This window comes from Copadichromis virginalis, linkage group LG6, assembly GCF_057382275.1.
Source record: "Copadichromis virginalis isolate Kocher_CV1m ecotype Utaka linkage group LG6, C_Virginalis_male_GT1.1, whole genome shotgun sequence".
Classification (NCBI taxonomy): domain Eukaryota; kingdom Metazoa; phylum Chordata; class Actinopteri; order Cichliformes; family Cichlidae; genus Copadichromis; species Copadichromis virginalis.
In genome coordinates, this window is record NC_140623.1 from 26420981 (window position 1) to 26437067 (window position 16087).

General features: G+C 41.9%; 1 protein-coding gene across 1 annotated transcript; it reads right to left on the reverse strand.

Annotated features, from left to right (window-relative positions):
- Positions 1 to 340: 340 nt before the first annotated feature.
- On the reverse strand, positions 341 to 9717 carry LOC146707914 (uncharacterized). Its single transcript, XM_085459516.1, has 17 exons — positions 9251 to 9717; positions 8741 to 8890; positions 8394 to 8512; positions 8124 to 8307; positions 7851 to 7963; positions 6553 to 7762; positions 5388 to 5512; positions 4020 to 4278; positions 3647 to 3774; positions 3449 to 3545; positions 3207 to 3329; positions 2744 to 2916; positions 2475 to 2572; positions 2156 to 2283; positions 1755 to 1935; positions 1451 to 1595; positions 341 to 756 (listed from the first exon to the last, which is right to left on the reverse strand). The coding sequence occupies exons 1-17, from the start codon at positions 9645 to 9647 to the stop codon at positions 682 to 684; spliced, it is 3705 nt and encodes a 1234-aa protein (XP_085315642.1). The 5' UTR covers positions 9648 to 9717; the 3' UTR covers positions 341 to 681.
- Between the last annotated feature and the right edge of the window lie 6370 nt (positions 9718 to 16087).

Here is a 16087-nt window from a genome sequence, read left to right on the forward strand (position 1 = left end):
CATGCTGAGGTTTCTACCTCATTCTTCGTGCATAGCCTCCAGTCATCCTGCTCTAAACATGCACAGACTGAGCCCATGTGGGCTCAGTCTACTCCACAATGACAGCATGTCCACACAAAGTTGCCTCCCACTTTTTTTGATGTACTGCCACTTCCTACTGTAAAAGCTAATGGCTGTCAGTTTAAAATAAAAAAATAAATAAATAAAATAAAAATAAAATAAAAAAAACCCACACATGCTACTTGAGAGCTTTTATTGGTAGTTACGAGTGATGGCTGAGGCCTGAAAAAGAAAAGGGGAGAAAGAAAGAAAAAAAAAAAAAAAAAAAAAAAAAGGGGGCAAAGAAATGGTTAAGAAATTAACTTTGAAGTATATAAACAAGACGTAAACACAGCTGTTTTACTAGTCAGACAATCATCTTGGCTAATTTCATGCATTTACTGTGGTGTAACTGAAAAAACAGGAAATGGCTCCGTCTGAATTAATAATTCAAAACTGTCCTCATTACTAAAACATTGTCCTGCTGTCATATGGAACTGTAGCTACTACTGGCTCTCTGGCTGTTCTCGGAGAGTAGGCGGCTTGTGAAGGAGTTCATTCATGGCAGTTTTGTTGCGATCCACCCGAGTTCACAAGAGTGTGCTGGGTGATTTGAGGACAGAGCGCTAATTATCCTCACCGTCACTGGCCAAAGCATCCTTCAACACAAGGACCATCACGTGGCGAGCAGATTTCAGTCGAACACATGAAGTAGATCTGAGAGGGAAGAAAAGTAGAGCAGGATTTAATGTTGTGTCCAGTCTCCAGAGTGTGCAGCGTAATATTACAAACAGCTGCTGGCAATTGAGATGGGGCCAGAATTTGCAGCTTACAAAATGGCTCCTCCACATCTCATTAGGAATGCTGCCTAAGAGATTTAGAGATATAGCCACAAATCGTCTTCAGACAACACGTTTCCACTAGATGAAAAGATAACTCATCTGAACTGGCACTAATAGAGAGTCTAACAAGCACACATTTGTTCACATTTTAACCAAATTAAGACAGGAAGCCTGGATACTGTACTGTGCAAGAGTCCCGAGTCACCCCTCATGTCTTTACAGTTTCCTTGCAAGGAGTCACACTTGTAATTTTTAACATGTGTTAAAACAGTTTATACCCAATAAGTGTATCCAGAACAAATGTTGTACATGTATACATGTCAACTGTTATGTCACAGGACATTATGAAATCATGTTTATCATTTCAAGTTTGATTTTAACATGCAGGTCTGTGTCTCTGTAAGCTTTGAGCTAACAGAAAGGTGTATTTTTGCAAAGCCATGGCATCAAAAAAAAAAAGTCATATCCCAATTTAACAAACAATCCTATGTCTACAGAAGTATTTACATGCCTATAGAGTAGCCCAAAACCATTATATGCAGAACTCAAGTGGCTGTGTTCCTGCTTACCTCTTCATCCAGATCCTTAAACTCACCATCAGGAAGGAACTGGAATGTTGTGATGGTGAAGCGGCGGGTCTGAGCATCAGGAGAAAGTGGCTGAGGATGCGATGGAACAGCCTGTGGCGGTGCTGGGTCCAAAGGGTTGGGACATCTGTGGAATAGATGAGAGCCAATGTGATAACACGTTTTACTTTCCATGTAAAAATCAAATATTTGTGAGAAGAAAGTTTTGATACTCCTACGGACCTCTCCTCCTCCTACGAGCTCAGTTTTTTCCCCTCCTATGTTCTTTTCACATTTTTAAACCTACCCATTGTACAGCAGCACCCACACAGCTTTTCCAGAGCGGGGGTAGGCCACGCAGAAGTGTACCAGCAGAACTAAAGTGGGATCTGGAGAGTTGAGGAGCCGCACTTCCAGATTGAGAGGCTTCCCCAGCATCATCTTCAAGGGCTGGTGATACTGTGGGTAGTACCTTTTGTACTGGTCATCTGCCGTGTAGGTATATAGGAATAGCATTTCACTCTTTCATAAGCAAGCACAAGATCTCAAAGCTGAACTGGATGCAGTTTAAGATATTCATACACTGCCTAAATATTTAATTTCCCAACAATCGTTTGTTATTCAATTATTTTTCCAATCCATCCCAACCAGTGTTGAATGGTTATTTGATATTAAAAAGCATTTTGTCTTGAAATTAGTACAATTTACCTTCAGCAATCCTTAGCTGAACTCCAAATGCCCCATAGGACTGAATTTCAGGACCGAGGGTGGGAGTTTTAACTATGTAGCTCACAGTCAGAACTGTTCCTGGCATGTACCTGCACTCCACCAGCAGCCTGAGAATTAAGACAGAAGATGTGATAAATAATATCTAGACAGTTTAATCATTTGTCATTTCTTCATCTTTGTTGCATGTTATTCATCCACCAAACTGTCCATCATGGAGTTATTCACTCCATCCTTCAGTGACATGACCGAAGCTTTCTGTGAACACTGTGGGCATATTAAAGGTAAATATGGGTCTGACCTGACAGGAGAATCTCTTGTGATAGTGCCATAGTTGAGGCTGATTGCCTGAACCATGTTGATGACTTCTACCATATAGACAACAGTTTCCCCCAACATCTGTTAGGACGGGGAAAAGAAATTTCTTAATGCAAACCAAAGGAATCATGGAATACAACTGGACTTTTCATTATTTTCCCCAATTAGCTATAGACTCATTAAATCAGCACTCTAGTAACTATAGGAAACACTAAATATTAGAAGTAAATTTGTGCACTGGTCAAATCTCACCACTCTGCGTGTCCCACAGCCATCCATCGGGATCTTAAACAAGGCGTAGTCAGAAGTCACTTTCTGAGGTCTGCAGGTGAAGTTGCCGGCAGCGACAAGCAGGGCAGGGGAAAGAGGGGGCTCCGTGATGGAGGCAGGCACAGAGAAGACAAAGTGGCGGTCAATAGTGCACTCTGGAGGGGGATGCAGAAAGACAAACACAGATACACATGCACAGTTATGTAAAGGTCAGATGAACCAAAGGTCAGAAATCTCAGGAGGCAATTGATAATGAGACCCAAGGTATCTTATACCCTTTTCACATTTTGTGTCACTGCCAGCTTGAATCATGCTGCGCTGGCCCTGAATATCCCTCTTCACACATCCAGCAGCTGTAGCGCTTACATTTCTGCACCCAAAACATCTCAAATGTACTCAGCTAAGTGGTGTGAAAAAGCCAGTGGGGACGCAGACTGCAGCTCACCATCCATGGGGTAGTAGCAGGCAGGGGGGTGCTTGTTGAAGCAGCAGCCCATGGAGAGGCACTGTGTCTGGGATAGAGAGCTGGATCCACAGGGGAGACGCTGTTCGTGAGGAAGGTTGCACTCTGAGGGACAGCACGACAAATGTCAGCCACACAGTTAAAATAACTCTGAATGGCCAGGAGAAAACAACCTTTGGCAAATTGAACAGCCTTTCAGAGGAGTAAATATTAAGTCTATCTACCTTGCCTGGGCCCCGAGATGGTAACCGGACAGGAAAACTGAGACTCCTTTTTGCCATTTAGTGTCATGTAGATGACAGTGATGATGTATAGTGTACCCTTTTAGAGAAAAATGTTTATACCAGAGTTAATAGGCACATAAAATAGTCAATTATACAAAAAGGTCATATGCTCAGTGTGAAATCCAAGTCAATACTTGCCTGCACACTCATGTGGCAGCGTGAGTGCAACTGTAGATTCAAATGGATTTTGCCATCTTTGCCTTTGCTTGCAGAGTACCCACATTGCTTTGGGGCATCCTTGAGGTTCATCTGGTTCCCCTTGATGTCTGAAAAATACATTTGGAAACGCACAACAAGTTATTTTTGTGTGCACTTTAAAGCGGCACAATTATAGATCTCAGCAGGCGTAAGGGGCTCCGTTTAAGCACTCCCCAGTCAAAATAAAGACCAAGTCTGCCACTCCCACTCACAGTAAACCAAAGCCCCTGAACCATGTAGTAGTCAACTCATGCAGAGATGATGGCAAACATATGCACCTGGAACGCATACACCACCACACAGACGCACACACCTTTAACAACTATTTCTGAAATGGGACCAAAGGGGAGCTCCACAGTCATCTCATGAGAAGAGCAGAAGATTTTAGGCTTTGGAACAGCAGACGGGCCGATCCCATCCTTGGTGGTGCTTGGTGGGGTTGGTGTGGGTAGTGGGGCATCTGTAGCAAGATTGTCAGAGGGGCTTTGAAATGGGCACTCCAGGTCCACAGTCCTGTACTGCGCCATGGAGAAGTCCCAAAACCGTAGAGGTAAGGAAATGGTCGTGGGAGTCTACAGCAAGAGAAATCAAAATCAATAAGAGCAACCACGCATGGTTTCAAGCGCCTGTATTCAAAAATAAAGTCTGCCAGTGGAGGTCACAAAACAGTTCAGCAGTTGGGTTGCAGAGAACATATTTAATTTAAAAAAAAAAAAAAAAACTCCACCCAACACAGATGCATGCAGAACCAGTGCTGCATAGTCCATATGGGATTAATCATAAATATGCGCTGCTGACTAGGAAGAACTGCCCGGCTGTGTTCTATATGCAAGCAGGACTTGCTGTAGTGACAACACAAATGGTGCAAACTGCCATCATCAGCAATTCAAAATAGCTTTATATCTTGCCATGTTGCTGTAGAGGACTGCAGTTCATCTGTGCATTTGTTCCCCCCATCCATTTATTCATAGAGTAATGAAAATTTAACAGACAAAAGAAAAATGGAAAGCAACCAGGCAACAGACTCAGAAATTAACAGTTTAACCAACACTTGAATAATTTTCCTGTCAGTCTGTCATTGTGATACCACTCAGTATCACAGTACTCAAGGATTCCCTTTGAGCTGCCTTGTTTTTAATGCATGTGCCATTTTATCCTGCATATCCAAAACAATCGTCCACAAGAACAAAACCACTGACAGGTGAAGGAAACATCGATCGTTGATCATGTCATTACAATGCTGTGTTCTCTTTAACCTGCTGGAACCTGGCATCCTTTTGGCTCATTAGTATGACAACACCCACCTAAACACCATTACAATCTGAGCAGATAGAGGTCAGGTGTCAATGCCATAACAAGTCAGAACTGCTTTGATGGATAAATTGAACCTACACAAAATTTCAGGAGGTGGTTCTAAAGTTGTGTCTGACCGATGTTGACGTCTCATTCCAATTCAATGACTACACGCCTGAAGTTGGACATTGCATCATCAGCAACATTACGCGATTAAAAGACATACAACGGCTGCCTTATTTTCCAAGTTAGACATTTTCAATAATGCACACAGTTGGCATTTTGGGAATCAGTGTGCTATGCTCCCATTACAAAACACACAAAGCAACAATGCAAAAAAAACCCCACAACAAACACAAAAATGACAGACTAAACGCACTGATCCCACCTGTAAGTAGCTGTGGCAGGCAGGCAGAGGAGAGTGGAGAATTACCCCAAAGCCCTCAGTCATCTGTAGCATGTACCCACAGAATGGAGCCACACTGGAGACGAAAGTCCAGATGTTTGTTTGGTCTGGAGTAGGAACCAATATTAGTTAGATAACTGCAGATTACATACATTTTTCATCTTGAAAGTAAAACCTGATTCAAACATACTGACAGTGTTTCTAAGCTCATCTGGGAAAAGCTACGTTATTTCAGACGTAAATGCACGCTTATTTTAAGACCATGGTTTTCTCCAATGTCTCTGGTGACAAAAATAAACAAACCAGCTTGTTCTTTCTGAAAGTCAGATTCTAAATTCTTACCTTACTATAACTGATTAATTATGAATGCAACAATAAAAACATACGGAAGCTAAACAAACAATGTTTCACCGTGTTTGAAAGGTTTAAATGTTAAAACATTTAAACAGGTCAGAGCCTGGTTAGAAATTAATTTCCACAGGAAATTATACTTGAGTCAGTGCGCCCCTGCCTCCACAAAAAGTGATGAAGACAAATTGTGTCGAACCTTCCACTAGAAAAAACTAAATCTTTGAGGGAAAAAATTAATAAATTCTTTAAAGCCATTGTAGGTTTCATCTTTGGTACATAAGTTTTACTAAGTTTGAGACTTCTACATGGTAAATGACCTGTATTTGTATAGCGCTTTACACTACATTTAGTCACACACACACACACACACACACACGATGGCAAGCTACATTGTAGCCACAGCTGCCCTGGGGCGCACTGACAGAGGCGAGGCTGCCGGACACTGGCGCCACCGGGCCCTCTGACCACCACCATGGGATACATCACTGGGTTTTTTTTCCCCTTAAGTAATTGCACAATTTGTATGTCTAATGCAGCAAACATGACACCTAGTTAAATACTTATTAGTTATGAGTTAGAGTTATGGTTTAAAAAATAAAATAAACATACATGTCAAATATTAAGTATATTTTGCTGTGATTTCTTCAGCAGCACCTCAAATCACAAATATACCTGACTAAGGATTTCTTCTTTAACCGAGGCAGCTGGCAGTAAAATAATATAAAGTGTCACAGCTAGTCTGTTTATCTAACTACTTGCCAACACAAAGAGCTCTTATGTTTGGACAAACACCAACCTTTGACCTGTATAGAGTCTGGGTGAGTAAAAGGCAAGAAAGCAACCATCCTCCCAGTCATACACTGGAGATTAGGAGTCCATGGAGAGGGCCCAGCTGGGGTTGTAGAGCTTGTGGTGGGGGGAGTAGTAGTGGTGGTGGAGGAAGGCTTTGGTGTCGTCACAGGTGGTTGAATCTCTGGATACCGAGGCAGAGGGGGGTGGGGTGGAATGTAGTGTGGTGGGTAGAGAGTATGATAAACATGGTAAGGATAAGAGCTACATATTGTGTGACTGTAAGGCAGACAGATCTCTTGTGGAACTGGTTTCTGAGGTTCCTCATTGGCAGGTGTTGGAGATTCAGCTGGTTGTAGGTAAAACAGATTTGAGAGAAAGTTGTAACCCCTGGTTTTAATAGGGTCAAGTGGAGCAGCAGAAGGTTTTTGGTAGGACACTGGCCAATAACCATAATAGGAGCTGTAAGAAAAAGCTGGAGGACCTATAGGCTGTTTAGACTGAGATGGAGGAGGATATTGTGGACCAGGAGGCAGAGGAACAGGTGGCTGGTTTACTGGTTCAGGATAGTAAGGCATCTGAAGATAGTACTGAGGGTAAAGAGGATGTGATGGAGGTTTGGCTGGTTTTGTAAGTGGAGGAACAGTAGTAGTGGTGGTTTGAGGTGGTGTGGTTGTAGCTGGTGTCACTGTTGGGTAGTAGAATGACATATGGGAGTAATCAAATAGATACTGAGGAGGTAAATTAGGCACTTGATGTGGAGACTGTCCATTTTCAAGTGGACGAGGATTGGGATCAGGCCTGGCCAGCACCATGACTGGAGAACGGTAGTGAGAAGGTGGATATTTCAAGGAGCCAAAAGAATAAGGTGACTTCCCAGGAAAATTGGGCTGGTAACTGGGAGGACTGTCACTGGTGGGCTGAGGTGGCTCTTTGGCTTGTGGCCCAGGAGGGTAGAGCTGGAGGAACTGGGGCAGCTGGGGGAACTGGAGACCAGGATAGCTGTAGTCAGGATAGCCCGGAAATTTTCCGTGTTCTGGGGTTGGAGGTGGAGGAGGGGAAGGTCCAACGGGATCTGGGATGTTGGGATACTGAGGGTTGTCGGGAGACAAAGGTGGAGACCAAGGTGTAGAGGGTGCATAGGGGAACCAAGAAGTGACTGGGCAGGAGAGAATGTATTCATTATCACCAAATACAAGCTCAAGCTGGAGACCATCCTGTGGGGGGGGAAAAAATTAAAAGAAGTGTTGCAGATATTATTGCAAGCAAACAGTCTGGTAATCCAGTTAAAATAGGAAAACTTACTCTACTGGTGAAACAAGGAGCACTGGAGTAGATGAACAAAGTATGCTCCTCAGACTGGGAGTCTATATAGTACGCACACTGTTCAGATACAAATGGATGCAAAGCTCCATTCACTGCAAGACATTGAACATACTTTTGTTTTTGTTTTTTTACTCAATTGACAATGAAAACCACCAGTGTTTAAAAATTGCATAAATTTCCACTATTCTTCAAGACCAGAAGCATTAAGCTATCTCCTAACTTTACATAAAATACACACACAAAACAAAAAACCTTTCACTCCCAATGCAGGTATATCCTTCTCCTGTGCATGTATCTGCACTGCCATGCCAAAGGAGGAGCAGAAGACTGAGGGTGGTGAAAGAGGGAACAAGGGTGTAGGAGTGGATATCCGAATTGGGCAGGAGAGCTTCAGCGGGGTGCCCCACCACAGCAGGGGCAGCATGTAACTGTTATTCTGACAGAAAGCAGCACGACAAAGTCAGGGGCAGTTAACACAGACCACGAGAGACGATGATGGGCGTCAAACGCTGCTGCTGGTACCTCCTGGGTGATGTAACAGGCGTCGTATGGCACCATCATCTCAAGGTCACTCCACGATGTCCTCAGAGTGTAACCACAGTATGGAGGCAACTGAAACACCGAGATCGGAGAGGTTCCTACTGTAGAAACAAAAAGTGTAAAGAACTGGGGGGGGGGGGGGGGGGGGGGGGGGGGGGTTTAATTTCTTATATATTGAAATCACATGTGGTGAGCCCTCCCTCTGAATATAATGGTATAATGGCACAAAAAATAAAATAAAATAAATAAAAAGAAGTACCCCAAAACAAAAAAAAAACAAAACAAAAAACAAAACACACAAGACATGTCTTCCAACACCACAAACTTACCTCTGTCCACTGACAGGTGTGTAAATCCTTGACCGGAGGCAGTGAAGACCATGACATCATCATCACACTCCACCAGAGGACTCATAGCCTGCCACTCAGAAAAATGTGTACTGGACTCAGAGGATAGGCCCAAAACCTCCCCCTGAAAACCTAGAGGATTAAAAAGCCAAATACACATCAAAGATGTAGTTCTTGTCTTTAAATTACCCACCCAGTTTGGCATAGCAGTCATTAGATGTGCTGGGTATTGTTTGTTAATGATAGAAATGTGTAGCAGAAGCAGAAGTGACTGTTTTATCCTTCATGCTGGCTGCGCCCTACATTTCCCAGAATGCAAGTCGCTCACAGTTTAGTTTTCAGGTGTGCTGCAGCTATATGGGTATCCTTACTATACCCGACCCAAACTGACTCAAAGGAATTCCTACTGAAGCAACTAAAGGCTTAATAAACGCCAGCCTTTACTCACCACATAAACCACCTGTGAATAACATATGAGAGTTTGAGGTTAACCTGTAAAATCTGCTTGATGTCCATGTACAGACTCTGGAGTCGAGGACTTTGGTTTCACGCTAACATTCCCAATATTCCAAGACAAACTCTCGGGCACAAATTTGACGTCTGACTTCTTAAGGTCTTGTGCACTAAGATGTGGGTGTGGCTCTCCAGATCCAGGCTGAAGTTGAAGCTTGTGAAGTCTCTGTTCGTTAGATTCGCGCAGATCACCATATCCTGTCCCGGTGTGCTGTCCAGCTGGAGTTTTGTCCTGTTTAATCCTCTCCCCTTCTGTAGCTGTAAAACCATCCTCCCACTGTCCTAAACTTACTGAACAACACAGCTGAAACACGTAAAAATAAACAGTTGCCACAAATAAAAATATACTTTTTCCTCTTTTCTGTTTGCAAGACATCGCCGGAATGGACGCTTCTTGCCCGCGTGCGCGCAGAGGGCCTCACCTGAACGCGAAGGTGATCAATTAAGTCATCAAGCACGAGCCAATTAAAAAGCCTGCACAGAGAGAGAGCGAGAGAGGCTGTCGAGCGAAAGGCTTGATGGGAAATTTGATAACGTTAGCACCAGAATGAATATGTTTGCAAGTCTTTGGGTGAGTCTGGCTGTTATTGTTTTAAGGTTATATTATATGGTCCATCAGTTTTAGTATGTTAGGTAATTTTTAACGTCATTTCTAACAATTCCTGAAACTCAAAGACATCAGAACATTTTGGAAGCTCAGTATTTTGTAATTTTTTTATGAAATTAAATACAAACTTAAAATATTACCTAATTATCAAAGTAGTTGATTTTTACTTTAAAATTCGAATTGATGAAATATTATTGTGAAATGTTTTGTTTCTTGCGGACTTGTAACTATGGGGGGGGGGTTAAATAATACTGTTTTCTGAGTTGCAGTGTTCATGGTCTGACAGAGATGGAAGCTTGCTTCAGTCACTGAGTCAAATTTCAAGTTATTTTCTCAGCACTCCAGGAATTTTAAGGTACCCAACTTAAAATTTGTCAACAAGGAGGAGGCAGACAGGGCGACTGGAAGTCCCTCAGCATTTTTATTCCTTATTCCATATTTACATGATTCGGCGAAGAGAGTCGCGAGGTGTTAGGACACGAGGAGGAGATTCATGGGAGCGTGATAATGGTGGAATATTTCTTGGCTGTTGTGCCGCTGCTTGAGGACGGGGCTAAATCCTAAAGTTAAATGGCTTTGTTAATAGATTGGACGCCCTGTGCCGCGACAGTACTGCAGGGAGCTGAGGAGACTGGTCTAAGAAGAGCAAAGTGATTTGATGTGGGAAGATGGGTGTTGCAACTATTTCATCACATCAGTGTTTTAGTTGGAGGGGAAGAGGCGGAGGCTTTTATTGGTCTGCTAAGATAGCAAATAGAAGACTTTATGAGCTGTGCGCCAACACTGGAGGACATTAAACGGGGCTTTAGAAAAACGTGACCTTCTCCATAAAACTGAGATATTTTTAAGGCCAAAAAATAAACAGATTAACCAAGAAAACAGCAGACAAATGATTGTAATAACCTTTATTCACAGACATAATTGAAAAGACTAACAGTTCAAAGTTTTCCCCAAAATACACCCCAGTAAAAGATAAAGATGAGCTCGCATCGATTCCTTGGGATTTTAAACTAGAAGCAGCTACTTCTGCATAATACCCTTTCACTGGACACCCACTGCACAATGGATGTTAGACTGCACACTCTGCAGAGGCCCACATGTTGTGACAGGAATAGAAAACTCCACTGAGTCAGAAGTGGCATAAAATGGGAACCAGCGCTGCTCCGCACCCACTCAACATTTACTGTGAGGATATGACGAACCGTCAGGGGTCAGATGTAATGGTTTTGACATCTATTCAGACTTACTGCCAGGAGAAAATGCTTCTCCGAGTTCATTCCCACACCCTCTGACAATAATATAGCTCTCAAATGATTTTCATCTCAGCAGCACTACAATAAAAACAGAGGCCTACACTATTAGCTCTGTTATCACCCAGACGCCATTGCAAAAGGTTATGTAACACAGAGCCTGTGAGAAATGTATTCACTTCAAAGGAGACATTTGGGTTGAATGGCATTTCAACTGTGTGTCTGTCATGTATTTACGGCTGCAGCTGATCATTATTATTATAATTCTGGTGATTATTTTGTCAATGAAATTGTCAGCTAAATGTCAAAAAGTAAAAATGCCGTCCTGATCTATCACCGTCAGTTCAGAATCCAAAAATATTTCATTTCTTCACCAAAACTGTAATCACTGATTGCTTGATCTGGCAAAATTCATGCATCCCTCTATATAGCCATTTTCTTCCTCTTATCCAGTTCAAGGTCACAAAGGGGCAGAGCCTATCCCAGTTATTATATTATATATGGTTAACTGCAATCAAGTGATCACACAACAGTGCTTAAAGCATCTGCACATTCACATAAACATAAAGAGCATCCTCTCTGACCAAATAAGGAGGATGCTGGATTGTGTTTGTCCACTTCACTCTGGAGCTGCTGTCTAGCACTGCGGGACGGATCTGACAGTTATACGCTCTGGCCTGATCAGCAGCCACAATCATGAACAAATATGATGAATTTAAATAAGTAATACAGCAGCTGCAGCCAAACACAGGAAGTAAAGCTGGCAAATAAACTGCTGGCTAAGTGAATGTATTGCAAGGCTGATCAATATCTCTGCCCGATCATTACAAATGTATTTGAACAGAAGATGCCTACAGGTCTCTCCTCTTTGTTCTGAGCTCCTCACACTAAACAGGAATGGGCCTAGGGATGCTTATAGGCTTGGCTTTGTATTGTTTTATTATGTTTTTTGGATTTTCACCTAATCAGACATATGTACATCTATAAAAACTCACTGACCACTTTATTAAGGATACCTTAAAAAAGGTGGTTACTGGTTGACACAAATACCCGATCAATCAATCACATAGCAGGAACTCAATGCATGTAGGCATGCAGTTCAGTTCTGTGGATGATAATCCCATCAGAGGTCAGAGGAGACTGGCCGTACTGCAGTAACTCAAATAACCACTCATTTCAACCACAGCAAGCACAAAGGCCATCTCTGAATCCACAACACGTTGACCCTTGAAGCAGATGAGCTTCAGCAGCAGAAGACCAGACCGGCTGCCACTAGTGTTGGCCCAGAACAGCAAACTGAGGCTACATTCACACGGGCTCACCAAAATTGAACAACAGAAGATTTGAAAAACACTTCCAGTTTTAAAAAATCCAAAGTGCTTTACACTAAAATAAAATAGGGGGGAAAAAAAGGTTACATACTCAAATTTCCACCACTGTCACCCGATCCCATCTAGTGAGATGTGGTGAAACATCGTGGATGTGCAGCATCCAGCATCCACACAATAGTGATACTATTGTGTCAATATGGGTACAAATCTCAGAGGATTCCAGCAGCTTGTTGAATCTATGCAAGGAAGAATTAAGGCAGATCTGAACTCGAAAGGAGGTCCAACCCGGTGTTAGGAAGGAATACTTAAAGTGAGTCTATGTATCCAAGTTCCCCCTCTATGAAAAGGTTTCATCAGATTTGGCACACATGTTCACTCTGGCTCAAGGCTGAAGTAATTAAGTGGAGCTCCGTGCTAAACTGCACAAAAATACATCCCCCCTCCTGCTCTACTGTACATTCTCAACTTTCAACACTGAACTGTGTAAACTGTCCGGGTTAGGCTGCTCATACGGACTGAATCTATACTGTCAACAAATGAGGAAATAAGTGAAAGAGCAAAGGAAGCAATTACTGTATCTGTCTTCATCCCGCCTCCTGCAGGATAAAGCCACCGTTGTAGCACTAACACCAGAAGTTCCTCAGTCTCGACCTGAGTCTGGTCTTTAGTGAGCTACCAGAGCCCGAGGGGAGATAAGGGGCCTGCCAGGCAAACAAACTTCACATCCAGATAGAAACGTTCATTTATAAAGCTATTTATGTGAAAATGGGAAAATCCATAACCGCTTAAGCTTGCTTTAACCCAAGACAGATGATGAAAAGCTTTTCTAGATGTGCACTGTCTGACAAGTAATCCCTTAATTACGCGGTTCTATTTGACCAGAGCCGACAAGCAGAGCTATCTGACAATGTCAGTTTAGAATATGACAGTTTGTCTATAACTGAAGCCTCATGTATGTTAACATAAGGCGTTATTAATATTCATCACTGACATTTATTCTCTGCGTTACTCCTACCCTTTTGTTTTCTTATTTAACAAAGGCTTGCGTTTCGGAGGAAAACTAAATCTATCGGCGATCTATCACGAGTTCATAAAGGTCAGAAAAGGTTTATGTGTATATTATATAAATTGCATTTCTGATGGAAGCTCAGGCCACTGCGTGCCTCATTAAACTACCTGAAAATACCCAGGATTTGAATGTCAGTACCTCAGTATTTTTGGTATTTTACTGCGTGTCTGTGTCTCTGGGGTAATGACTGCCTATCTCAGTCCCGGCTGCTTCAGAAAGCAGCTGCTTTCTTACCAGCATTAGCAAAGAGCAAAACATAACCCCAGTCTGGGCTTCTCTGCACTGGCTTCCTGTACGGTTTAGAATTGATTTATTGATTTCTGCATTTTACTGGCCAGTTTTAAAGCACAACCCTGTAATGTCATTTGGGATTGCAAACCCCCTGGCAGCCTTAGATCATCACGCTGAAGCTTAAATCTAAAGCCGTCTGTGCGTTTGTCATCGGGGCTGTTCAGCTTTGGAACAACTTTGCTGAAGAGATGAGACTTGCAGAACAGAGTAATTTTCTTTAAATGGCTTAATAAAACACTCTGACATAGACACAAAAATGTCCTTTTATGTGCAGTTGTCTTTTATTGTCCTTTTATCATTTTCAATTATCTTTTTATTGTTTGTTACTGTTATTTCTTTTATTGAGTTTATTCTTTTTGTTGGTATTTATTATTTTATATTGACATTTTGGCATTTCTGCATATTTTCTCTCACTCTGTTTTAACCCTACCTTTGCTTTAACCTCATCACTGTTTGCTGGCATCACACTCTGGGTCTCTGTTTTTTACCCCCTGAGTAAAACACTTTGTGTTTTTGAAAAGAAACAAAATGAGAAAGACGGGAAAACTGAGGGAGCTGGACAAACTAAGAATAACAAGAAGAATAACTAAAAATCCAAAACTCAAACAAACTAACTAATGAGTCGAACCAGACAAACTGGCTTTTCACATTTACATTTTAAAAAAGCACTATCGGTATTTACAACTAGAACACAGCAACAAAATTGTGTGCAAGAGGTGGAAATTGCCGAATATTTGTAACTGTCCCTGCTGCATATGTATTTCTGGGAATTCCTTTCTCAAGGCACAAAATATAGGGAAGAAAATGTTTGAATTAAATACACAAACTGATTTACTAATAGATCGTGACATGCAATTTGCTGCTAGTTGCGCCGATATTCAACACAAAAAAGGGCACGTCTTATTTTTTTGCACTTTATATTGAAATGACCTGATGCCTCCTATCCTTAGAAAACAGCACAACTTTTGTAAATCACCTGTAAAATTAACCACACTTTTGAGTATGATCACTATTTGGAGATTGCACTCATATGGTATTTTGTGGCTCATAGTATCACAGTGTTACTAAACTAAAAACACTTTCTAAAAACTAAGAATTCATGAGTTAAAACACCAGAAATTAACTAGGAATTCACTTAAGACCCCCTCCTCCCCCATGAAAGGTTGAGTTTGCAGAAATGTCTAGAGGAATTTAATTCAATTCAATTTTATTTATATAGCACCAAATTATAACAACAGTTGTCTCAAGGCGCTTTATACTGTAAGGTAAACACCCTGCAATAATACAGAGAAAATCCCAACAAGCATATGAACCCCTTTGAGCAAGTGATTTGGCGACAGTTGGAAGGAAAAACTCCCTTTTAACAGGAAGAAACATCCAGCAGAACCAGGCTCAGAGAGGTGCGGCAGGACAGGACAAAGATACATTGTGGAAGAGATTCAGAGATAAATAATAACTAATAATAAAGATTTGGATCTCAATACTGTGGATGATCAGCATCTACACTAATTAATTGCAGAGAGGTATAAACACATAGTGAGTGTAAAAAGGTGAGTGAAGAAGAAACAGTGCATCATGGGAAGGCCCCAGCAGCTTAAGCGTATTGCAGTAAAACTAAGATACATTTCATTCTGATGTAGCCATAACTATATGCTTAATTTATGTTTAAGCCTAATCTTAAAAACAGAGAGGTTACCATTAAAACCCTCAAGAGGGTCAGTCCATCACCAATCAGACAACATTTAGAGCATTTTCTGCTTGACCATCTGTGATTTGCATAAAGATTTTATGTCCAGAATTACAACGATTTCTGTCACATTTTAGCTTCATCAGCAAAAGGCCTGTGTTGATTTGAGGTGGAATGACCGAAGAACTACACCTCAGACTCTACAGGCCTCAGTTAGTATATAATGACAGTTAATCAGAAAAAGACTCAGACAGTATGGATTTATTTGAGAGGGCTGCAACACGTCTTCTGTCTTAAAAGAACACGTTTGCAAAGATGAGACCAAAGTGGACATGTTCGGCCACAGTGCACAGTGCCATGTCTAGTGAAAGTCAAACAGGATATCAGCACAAACTCTTCGTACCATCTGTCAAGCACGGTGGTGGAGGGCTGAGGATTTGGGTTTATTTTTCAGCCACCGGACCTGGGTACCTTACAGTCTCTGACTCAACCATGTGCTCCTCTGTAAAGCAAAGGATTTTAAAGACAAGCATAGCTTGTGGGACATGCAAAAATACAATGATCTCAAGCACAGCAGCAAA

What these genes read in the sequence shown, in the direction of transcription:
- LOC146707914 (XM_085459516.1), bottom strand. Translation starts at nt 9,647, where the DNA reads ATGTCTTGCAAACAGAAAAGAGGAAAAAGTATATTTTTATTTGTGGCA. An exon ending in CTCCTTGTTTCACCAGTAGA is followed by an intron (nt 7,763 to 7,850) that starts GTAAGTTTTCCT and finishes CCCCCCCCACAG; the next exon opens with GATGGTCTCCAGCTTGAGCT. An exon ending in CCTGCCACAGCTACTTACAG is followed by an intron (nt 4,279 to 5,387) that starts GTGGGATCAGTG and finishes CTCTTGCTGTAG; the next exon opens with ACTCCCACGACCATTTCCTT.